General features: G+C 43.2%; 2 protein-coding genes across 6 annotated transcripts in view; one reads left to right on the top strand and one right to left on the bottom strand.

Moving 5' to 3' along the window:
- TUT4 (terminal uridylyl transferase 4) overlaps positions 1–6,121 on the top strand; it is a 45,129-nt gene extending 39,008 nt beyond the window's left edge. For 2 of the 5 annotated variants that reach the window (XM_066325474.1, XM_066325475.1), the window contains exons 28-30: positions 1,704–2,229; positions 4,386–4,559; positions 5,572–6,121. In XM_066325474.1, the coding sequence (XP_066181571.1) occupies positions 1,704–2,229; positions 4,386–4,559; positions 5,572–5,663 (792 nt within the window). In that variant the 3' untranslated portion in view covers positions 5,664–6,121. Of the gene's footprint in view, positions 1–1,703; positions 2,230–4,385; positions 4,560–5,571 lie in introns of those variants that run through there. The other 3 variants (XM_066325476.1, XM_066325477.1, XM_066325479.1) reach the window with 3 other exon arrangements.
- A 996-nt stretch (positions 6,122–7,117) lies between these two features.
- PRPF38A (pre-mRNA processing factor 38A) lies at positions 7,118–10,789 on the bottom strand. Its single transcript, XM_066325480.1, has 10 exons — positions 10,642–10,789; positions 10,402–10,561; positions 9,767–9,888; positions 9,539–9,624; positions 9,287–9,397; positions 8,630–8,742; positions 8,101–8,127; positions 7,926–8,023; positions 7,531–7,579; positions 7,118–7,445 (listed from the first exon to the last, which is right to left on the bottom strand). The coding sequence occupies exons 1-10, from the start codon at positions 10,769–10,771 to the stop codon at positions 7,403–7,405; spliced, it is 939 nt and encodes a 312-aa protein (XP_066181577.1). The 5' UTR covers positions 10,772–10,789; the 3' UTR covers positions 7,118–7,402.
- Positions 10,790–10,908: the final 119 nt, after the last annotated feature.

Here is a 10,908-nt window from a genome sequence, read left to right on the forward strand (position 1 = left end):
TCAGTTTGCTGCTTTCCTGACTGATCAGCAAGCATTTATTGGAATGCTGGCTCCAGTAATGGAGACCTTATGACTTAGAGTGTGCTGCTGAAGAGGGACTGATAACAGCCCTAATCTAAGTGAAGGGCTGAACATGACTCAGGAGAAATTTTTTTAGGAGCCTTGTATTTCTGCCTGAGGAACTGAAGCTGAACATGGGGGTGCACTCAGAGGCAGACACATCATGTGCACATTCTTGTGTCACCTGGATGTCATGGATTCTCTGTGGGTTGCATGGTGGTCATTTGGCCAGGATTTCTTGGTGAATGTGTTCTGTCCAGGAATTGGTTGAGAAGAATGGGGAGGGGAAATATTGGTGGAGCAGGAAGAAGAGAGTGGGGAGCAGAGCAACAGGCTGGAGAGTAATATGTCTCCTCTCCTGCTGCTGGCACATTCAGTGCAAGCTTGTGGTGGATTAATATTTGTAGGAATATTTGTAGTCAGTGCACGTGCTTTATTTTTATAACATTTAATCTGTTAAACTAGTGATGATCTTTCAAATCCCAGGTTTTACCTTCTCTTCCTGGTTCCATAGAGAAGTATAGGAGGCACTCACACAGGCACTGCTGGAATAGCAGCAGGGAGCATTCCCAGCTTTTGCCCAGGCACAGACACACAGCCTGCTGCTGGAGAGAGTGATCTGGCATGGGCAGGTCCTGCAGACACCTCTGGTTATTGGGGACAAGTTTAAATGGATGGGTGAGCAGTCAGGGATAGTGACAGGCTGGAGAGACCTTTAACTCCGTGTGCTCAACAGCAGCTGAGGCTCTTGGAGCTTGGCTGGCTGCTGTAGTCTGTGGAGGGAAGAGTCTGTCTCAGGGGGGAAATCAGATCTGAAATTCAGGTCCTCCTCTCTACTTAACCTGTCTCATTTGAATGTCTCTGGAGGCACTTATTCCATCAGTATCTTGTCTCAGTGCTTAAAACCAGACTGGGGAATCCAAATACTGGCATTAAGTGTTGGCACATGAACTGAGTAACACTTTCCCCAACCACTCCAGTTCTTGAAGTGCTTCTCTGTTCAGTTGCAATTCCAAACAGATAAAATAGCTTCATACCTGTTTCTGTTGCTGGTAAATGGGAAAACTTTGCAAGACTCTGCAAAGGCTGTAATAATTGCTATTACTGTGCCTTTAGCCATGGCATAACACCAGGATATGAAGGTTGAAACTGGGTTTTTGGAATTTGCATTTCTTGTTTAACAGATATCTAAAAATGAAAGAAATATTAGGAGCTTACTTTGGAATTACTTAAAAAACTGTGCAGTAATAAGAACCATTCTATTTAGAAGTAAGGCAATTAGTTAATGAGAGACTGGGCTGTACATAAGTAGGGTAGGGAAGACAATGATTAAAAATCAGAAACAAGTGTGTGAGGAGTCTAATGAAGAGCTTGGGGCTCTTCATTACAAACACATTTGCTCAGAATGGCATTTCTGATGGTGGGATGTGCCACATTAACAGACCAAATTATCTGTTGGTGAAAGCTGAACTGCACTTACTGAAGCCAGCAGAAACTGGGGTGCAGTGCTTAGGGTGTTACTGGGGAGTGTTTTGCTGTTTTATAAATAGTCTAATACAGTGGGTGCTTATTAAAGAAAACACCCTTAAATAGCCAATGAACTAATCAGAAATACATACTTTTTTTTTTTTTTTTTTCTCCAGTCTGATTCGCATCAGTCATCTTACTCTCCACAACCTCAACAATTCCCACAGAATTCCTCTCAGCCAGCCTCCATTAACCAGACTCAGCCACAATCAATATCCCAGTCTAAGCACGTTCCTCAGCCACAGCAGGGTGCACAGCCACCCCATCAGGTCCAGCTGCCTTTGTTTAACTTTCCCCAATCTCCCCCAGGTCAATATTCCACCTTGCATAACCTGGGACTACTTCAGATGCACCATCACCACCAAATTCAGCTTCCCAACACTTCTTGGCCTATTCATGGGCCTGTTATTCACTCTGCACCGGGTAACCCTCCTCATTCTACAAATGTTCCATTTTCTATGAGATCTGGCAGCAGCAGCACCACAAATAACCAGAGCAGTGTAAGCTTGAATGATCCCAGTATCATCTTTGCACAGCCTGCTGCCAGGCCCATGGGAATCCCCAGCACTTCTCATGAGGGACACTGGCACAATCCTGTGACTCCCAACTCACTGGTGAACAATGGCACTGTGGGGAATTCAGGTAACTCTTCTTCTCTGTTGTATCAAACTTCTTGCACTTTGTGTACAAGTGTTAACTGTTACAGGAACAGCTACGTCTTTCAGCTTGTTTGATAAAAATAGGGTTCTTAAGAAACCAAGTCGTGACTTTTACCTGTCTTAACATTTTCATAAGAAAAAAAAAAATTAGAATTGAACACCATACCTTCTAGGCATTAGTCATTAATGGCTGTGCAACAATGAGAAATTCTGCATTCAACTGAGAAACCTCCTCATCATTGTTTGAATCACTCACATTTCTGTGAATTTGCTGACAAATAATGGATTCCTTATATCAGAGAATCATGGAAACATTAAGGTTGGAAAAGACCTCTAAGATCAACACATCATTACATAATTTATTAGACAAATGCTGAAGTTGCAACCATGAACTTAGAGACTGGCAGAATTAGAGTTGTGCAAGTTGAGTATTTGTCCAGATCTTATCCATTCTGTTTTTTCCTGTGGCTTATCCTGCTACATTTAACTTGCATCATCTCGATGTTGATTGCTGACAATACCTTTTCCTGTGACAAGTGGGCAGCAGCCTCTTGCCTCATAGCAAAGCCTCACAGTACATTGATATATTTGAGGCTGAGAAAAAGAGGTATATAATGATTCAAGCCCATTCATTTTTCTCTGCAAAAATAACTGGCATCCTCTAAATTTTTAAACTTTTACATCATTAATCATGGTGGTGGTCTTCTGATTTATTCTGTGTGTGTAAATCCTATGTTTAAAAAAAAAAAAAAAATCCATAATACAATGTATTGGTGCAGCTGTTCATCCTGAGATGAAAATTCTGAATCTTCTGCCCAGCCTTTCTCTGCAGTAATAACATGATTGTCAGTAACAGTAGATTTTCAGCTGAGTCTACAGTTTTGGGTGAGGAATAATTCACCAGTGGGCTTCAAACATATGTTATGGTGCTGGAGATACATGATTTTCTGTTAAACGCTTTGTGGGGAATATATTTTAAAGGATACAGGAACTTACACCCCTGTGTCTTTTGTGTCTCCAGTGTGCTCTGTCCTTACCTGTCCATTTTGGATCTTCTCATCTGTCCCCTTCTCCAGCAGCTCCTTCCAATCCACATGTCCTTACTAAGGTAGCTGCCTTCTTTCAGACAAGCTCAATAAATTCTAATTCCTTCTCCATGTGCTGTCACTCACAGTATTTTTTTCCTATCCCTCATCTTCCATCGATTTCCAACCTCATCACACTCCTTTTCCTAGTTCCCAGTCATAGTAATTTTCCTCTTTGAATTTGAATCAATTTTATTTCCTTTCTGGCTTAGATGCCATTAAGGTGAATGCACACTAGAGATGAACTGTCTCCTGTCTGTTTGAAGCATGGTTTCTTACCTCCTCAGGACAATTTGGGAACAGTAAGTTTGAGGAAGCTTTGTCCTGGCTCACATAACCTTGCCTTGAAAGGAGCTACTTCAATTTTCTTTTCAGTAGACAACTGATCAGAAGTCGGATCATTAGAAGTATCAAGACAGACAACTCTTTTTCATGCATACTCCAGAGCTGTGCCTCATGTTGTGGGTCCTGCCTCCTTGGATGCTTGATTTCTCATCCTTAATGTTGCAGTGATATCAGAATTGTAAATGGAGTAGCTTTACATTTTGCATACTTATTTCCAAAGTTGATATTTTCTCTCTAAAAATAACTTTTTAAGTCAGTCCAGTGATCTAGATAGCAAGTTTCTTAAGCATGTAAGTGTTAGTGGAATTCCAGTGTATATCTTGGAGTTATTTTTTGTAGTAGGGTAATAGCATTCATGTCACAGCTCTGTCAGTGATAGTGGATATTTGTGTGGGATCAGACAGTAGTTCTGAACATTGTTCAGACCTTGTATTTTTCATCATGAGAAAGTCATAAAAATAGTGAAATTGTAGTTCTTGATTTTAATGTTGACTCATCCTCTCTCTTCCCAATAATTCTATTATAGTGAATAATGAAGTAATTTAGGTGGTAATTTTTACTGATGTATATTAAAAAAAAAAAAGTAGCACATCAGACTAATCTCATTAAGTCCCCTGCAAACTGTTATTTAAGATGTAAACTGTATTTGTGACTTACTGTTTAATTATTTCAACTTGCAATGTGCTTTTCCCTTTCAATTGAAAACTAGATCAGGGTTTCCAAGGACAGTTTGGTAAAATGAACCCTCCTTCTGTCCCTTGGGACCATGGGACCCCTACCCATTTTCCTCTCCTCCGAGGAGCGTGGCCTTACAATATGCCTCAGAACTACATGCAGCAGGGAAATGCCAGCTACCCACCGAACAAACCTTTCTACCCTCAAGGTACTAGAACCAGTATGTGAATCAACAGCTCATGCACCTTGTCTCTGTACTGTCTCAAAGGCTTTAAAAGCCAAGGAATCGCTAGGCTCCCTGGAACCATAACGAATCCCAGAGTCAAATCAGCGTTTCAGTTTCCTCTGTGGACAAATAAAAGTCTTTGTGGGAGGGAAGGGTTAAAATAAAATCCTGAAATCCCAGCCGGTTTGCAGCCTGTTGCACTTCCAGCCTCTTTTTCTTTGCTGCTGCTGGCTCATTGTGGAGCTTCCTCTGCTTCAGTAGAGGTTGATTGGCCCATGAGAGTGTTCAGAATATGAAGAAATTTGTCGTAATTGGCTTTATTTGGCTTTTGTACTTTGCTTTGTGGAATGACTTACATAGATAAAAACTTGTAAGATCATAGACTAACTGAGGTTGGAAGGGGTCTCTGGAGGTTTAGCCCAGCCCATCCAGTCAGAGCAGCTGACAGCAAAGTTAGTTAGGTCAGGTTCAGTTCATCAGGGAACTGGGAAGGACTGACTTGATTTCAGCTCTGATGTTTATGAAAGGTAAAGGTGTTCAGCATCTGGCAGGATGGGGAAAGGCTGTCGGAAAAAGACCCCACTACCAGAGAAACAATGTTCAAATTTTACTTGGAGGATGTGCAGCTTCCATGTTGCTGGGGCCACCTGGTGTAAAATAAGACATACAGGCCCCAAATCCTTTTTCAAAGTCTAATCTGTTGGCTCTAGCAGCAGGGTTTCTGAGTGAAAACTGAATTTACTGAAAACCCTGAAATTACTTTTGTTAAATAACTGCAGTAAAGCAACAAAATAATGTGTTTGTGATTGTTACGGAATTTTGGAGATAGAATTAAAGTAATTCTGCATTGTCCCATTAAATGGGTTAGTTGTACAGAGAGCATGTGTCAGTCTAGTAGATGGTTTTATTTCTCAGTTAGATCAGTACACTGAATATAGCCAAGCACTGTTAAATACATGATTTGCTGAAGTAATTGTAATCCATTTTCTTTTAGCTGGTCCACTGATGCAGAGTAACCAGCGGTTCTCGCTTCTGTCTCAAGGACACCCACACTTGAATCTGAATTACATTCAACAGAAAAAGTGAAATTGGATGGGATTGTGGGTGGGTGGGGGGAGGGGAGGAAGAAATTCAGGTTCTGATTTAAAATCTTAATGCAACATGTTTAGATACAAGATTATTTAAGACTGTTTTTAAACTGTATAATTTGTACATAGATATGAACTATAGTTTTTACTAGTATCACAAAACGGAGTGATACAAATTTCATCTATTTTATTACCCTATTTTTAAGGGGAATTGTGTTTTGTTTTATCTTGATAAACTGTAAAGAGAGAGAATTTTTAAAATTAAGTTCTTTATTTTCTATTAGCTGTATTCATACTTTGGTTGCTTCAGACTTTATATATATTGTTCTAAAAAAAGAATAAAATTAGAAGGGGATTTCATGTGTTTAAAAATTTGTCACTTCTATTCTTTACAGAACTATGTAGTGCCAAAAAACTTTTTAAAAAGAAAAATAAAACAGCAAAAAAAGGACATAAGGCTTTTTCCTCTTCCCTATTTGTATGCATGCTCGCTTTAATGGGAATAAAAAAATGGCTTTAATGTGGAGATCTTGGGAAGATGAGCAGTTTTAACAAGTGGTACAAGCACTAGACCTGTTTTTCTCTGTGCTGGTGGTGTTGCATGTGATGTTCACAGCCAATGTGTGTATTAACCTTGAAGGAAGAGCACACCTCCTTTTTTATCAGCTTTGCAAAATAATATGCAAATACCCTATAAAAATTAGTCTGTACAGGGAAGCAGTTTTCAAGAGGGCTTTCCATAAATTCACTAGGCACACTTACTTGTGTTGTCAGCACTCCCAGGGCAGTGAGAGAATCCTGAAGCCCTAAATGCAGAGTTCAGGGATAAACCTGCCTGTCCCTGCTCCTGAGGAAGGGCCGTGAATAAAGACATGGTACACAAGGGATTAATTTCTGATTTCAGCTGATTTCAGGTGTAGTAAGAGGAAAATTACATCTTCAGTAAGAGCTTAATTGTTCTAAATTTTAGAAGCTAACTTCGTTCAGAGAAGGTAGGACTGAACCTCATGCTGTCAAATTCTGTCCCCAGTCACAGGGAGGCCACAAACTGTGCTCAGAGTAGTAGTCTTTAAATACATTGGGCTTCTTACTCCAAAAGAATTAATTAGTGCTTTGTACTACTTTAACCTTCTGAACTCTGTGATGGCATCATCAGAAGCAGCAGATTACACTGAAGGGTGATTTTTACAAAGCACCCAATGACAACCACTTGCTGGAGAGCACTTTCAAGTCAGCTTTGAGTAAACACACGGAATTGTGACAGCCTTGCTTCCTTTCCTGTACTGGAGCTCTGAGAGGCCAGGGCTGGGAGTGTTTGTGACTGAACACAGACTTCCTTTGGCACCTGACTTCAGGGACAGCTTGACAAAACAGTGCCCTGATTTGAGAATGAAGCCTGCTTCCACCAGGGGACATCTCAACAAAATATTATGAAGGAAACAGCCAGGAGCCTTTAAAGACAAACATTACTTTTTTATTGCTCTTCATTGTTTTTACAGGCTTCAAGAAAAACAATTAAAAAACAACCTTCAAATTCTATCACAAGAATGAGTAACTAACTACATAAAAAGTATCCTTAGCTTACCTTTAATAAAAAAATCCAAGACAACAAAATGAGAAAGATTAAAGAAAGAGACTGCTAAAGCAGCCAGTATGGAGCCAGCTGTCCTGTAGAGCAAATAGGACAGCATTAGACTGCAGTTCAAGGCCCTTAAATGGTGGCCTGGGTTTTGTTTGTTATTCATTCCCTCGCCGACTCTTTTTGTGACTTTTCTTAGATCTGAAACAGAAAAAAAACAAAAAGCCAATACTGTAAACTTATCTTTAATTCCCAAATTGCACTTAAAAAATAGGCCAGCCTTTACCTTTCAGGTGATTTGGAATGACTTCTGTGTCTGTGACTACGGTGATGCCCTGTGAAATGAAAAGGCAACAGTTATTTTCATTGCCATTAGAATTCTTCATTGTTTTGCTGATGCAGTCTGCTTCTAGTGACCAAATGTGCTAGATATCGTCAGACCAACCCTTGCTTTAACCAGGCACTCAAATTAACCTCCTGGCAAGGATCTGGAAACCTACTCAAGACAATTTTGCAGCCATTAAAGGAGTTCCCTGGCTCTGCCTTCACGTGAGCAGCAGTTTTATCAGCCGGATTTAGCACCTGTGCTACCATCTCAATATGGTGACACAGGCTTTTCTTGCAGTGGAACGTGCTGCTGCTGAAGACTTGCCAGAGTTGTTCTGGAAGTGGCAGAAATACCTGGAGATTTCGATCTCGATCTGTGGCGCCTCTCCCGGGATCTGCTCCGGTGCCTCCTGGGGCTCTTGCTGCGATGCCGCTCCCGGCGCGGCGACGGGCTGAGGGAAAGGCACTTGTGAGGGAGCTCTACTACAAATGCACAGTGCTCAGCTTAAATAACACAATTAAAGAGTACCTCCTTCTCTTCGGAGAGCGGCTGCGCCTGCAAGTGGGGGAGAAAAGCAAAAATTCACTAAAAATCATTAGCAGGACAGCTTCATTTCCCACATCCTTCAGCAACACCACCAGGGCTTTTACTTGCCCTTACTGGTTTTTGCCTGCTCCACATGGACCTGCTTAGGACTGGGCTATGCAGTGAGCAAGAGTTTAGTGATGAATTTTTCCTGGTTTAGTATCAGTAAGAGCAATTAATAGGACTTTCTCTGCAGCCTTTGGCTTATATGAAAACAAAGTACTTGGTTCTCCTTAACATCTCCATTGTATTGTCAAATTTAGCTACAGCCGGGCAGCGAGTTCAAGAGTTAGAGAATGACTGGAGAAGCAGGCAGAGGGGTTGACTCTGGCTGAGCACTGCAACGCCTCACTTCAGGAAATGCTAAAGGAACTGGGAGCTGTGGGAAGGCTCTGGCTGAACTACACCTTCACTGCTGTGCTCCGTGTAGAGCACAACAGGTAAAATACTGCTCAAGGGAGAGCGAGCTCACCTCCTGGGGGACCTGCTCCGGCTGCGCCGGTACCGCACCACCGGAGACCTGCGGGGCTTGTCCAGGTCCCTGTAGCCCCTCCTGCGGTGGTCAGGGGATGGGATCCTCTCCAGCTGTCAGCAAGAGCACAGAGCATCTGTCAGTCTTGTTTCAGCAAGGATTTATGATACCAGTAAAGAGTTCTGAACAGTGAATATACACCGCTAAAGTCAGGCAGCCAATCTGCCCCATCCCCAAGTGTTTGGTACTCGGGGGTGAGTGGTGCTGCCCAAAACTGCCAACTGGAAACTCAAACAGCCACTTCTCAGTGTTGGTTCTGAAGTACAGCAGCACTGACTGGTGGTCACAGGACCTTCCATCATCACCTTCAGTTCCCCCCATTACATGTGCATGTAAATCAATTGATCTAAATAAGCTTAACACAGAACAGATTTGTGGAATCCAAGGGACAGGAAAACATAGCAACCTGAGAGCTGCTTCAGGGTCCAAGTGCTCACAAGTTGCTTATACAAAAATATGAGGGGAGAGGGGAGGTAGGAGTTGCCAGCAGCCTCCTGGTGCCTCCCCTCAAATATTTGTCATAGACTATGAACTGTCCTAAAGAGGTTTAGCTTCAACTATTCCTTTCCAAAACAGTTCACCAAACAGTTCACCAACCTTTTCATCTTCCTCCTCCTCCTCCTCACTAGATTCTACATCATCCATGTCTTCCTCCAGAGCACTAACACGAGGCTCAAGCTGCTCAGCTTCTTCCAGAACATATCGTTTCTAGGAGAAATGGCAACTTCATGCAACATAACCCAAGCAAGAACAAACACCTAAGGAGGCACAAGCTTACACAAGTCAGCAGCTGATCCAGCTACTGAACTTGGTGCAGTTAGGAATTCCACAACCATCTGCATTTCCAACCTGCAGTCGAGGCAGGATGATGTCACAAACACGTTCCTCATGGAGTAGCTCATCAATAAATTCATCCACGTGCATCAGCTCAAATTCTGGGGGTGAAAAATAGCATTCAAAAGACAAAATTAACACTACAGGCTTAAGTAAAGCAGGAACACTTCAGACAACTTATGTCAACAGGCTGTGCCATAATTTTTAAGATTTATATTGCTGAACAGACATGAGAGTGTTTACCCCCGTTTCTGTTCTGACTTTTAATTTTCCGATAGTCGTTGTACAGCGGTTCCAGGTACTTGTAGCAGTCGATGGCAGTGCCCGTCAGTCTCATGTACAGTGCTCCAAGCATTCGCACATACCTGCAAAGGAAACCTTTCCATGGACCTCGGCTTCCTGCACACTTAGCAGTCTGCATAAAAAAGAGTTTTGTCCCCACAAGTTTCTGAGGAGAATCAGTACACTGGCCAGAATACCGTTTAGATTTGCTCTATCACTTCCTCAATATTATCAAAACCATATATATACGCTTTACATAGATAATATCTGTAAGGGAGCATTAGTACTAACAGAGAGAAAAAATACTGAAGACACGTAGATTACTGTGAATCCCTTAATGCACCTCATTCGAAATACTTCAGGCAGAGATTTATCACCAGAGAGAGCACATGCCACAAAGATGAGCCCTTCCAACAGGCCAGCTGACAAGGAGAGCAGTTTTGAAAGCAAGAAGAAAGGCTTGATTTTAAGCAAGCACCTTTTTATCGGAGGCACTGAGAGCTAAACCCTGCACTGAGGTTTCCCGGCTGTTTTGGGCATTTCCCCTCGGTACGACAACCTCGACAAAGGAAAAAAAAAATCACACCACAACCTACTTGAAGTCTTCGTTTTTTATGAACTCCACGATGATGTCCTTCTCGGGCTGGATCTGCAGCATCTTCAGCGTCAGGCACAAGAAAGGCGTGGGTTTAATGTTCCCTCCGTAGACGCCCCCCACGTACTTCAGCTCCATGGCCTTGTCCACCACCAGCTCGGCTGCGGGAAGGACGGGCCGGGCCGTCAGCGCGGGCCCTCCCCGGGCGCCCGGCCTCGGCCCGGCCTCCCGCCCGCCATACCCGTGAGGCCGAAACACTCCTCCTTCCAGTACTTGGACTCGTAGATGCGCGTGCGGATGATCTTCTCCACCAGGTACTGCGGGTTGGTGCCGTGGATGCTGTGCGCGTCCTTCACCGTGCGGTTGGCCATGGCGGCCGCCCTCAGCCCGGCTCCCGTGAGGGCCGCTCCGCCTCACGCTCCGGCTTCCGCCTCCGGGGCCGAGCCGCCGCCGCCTCCGCCGCGCCCGGCACAAACATGGCGGCGCCGCGCCCGGCACAAACATGGCG

Source organism: Sylvia atricapilla, chromosome 9 (assembly GCF_009819655.1).
Source record: "Sylvia atricapilla isolate bSylAtr1 chromosome 9, bSylAtr1.pri, whole genome shotgun sequence".
Taxonomy (NCBI): domain Eukaryota; kingdom Metazoa; phylum Chordata; class Aves; order Passeriformes; family Sylviidae; genus Sylvia; species Sylvia atricapilla.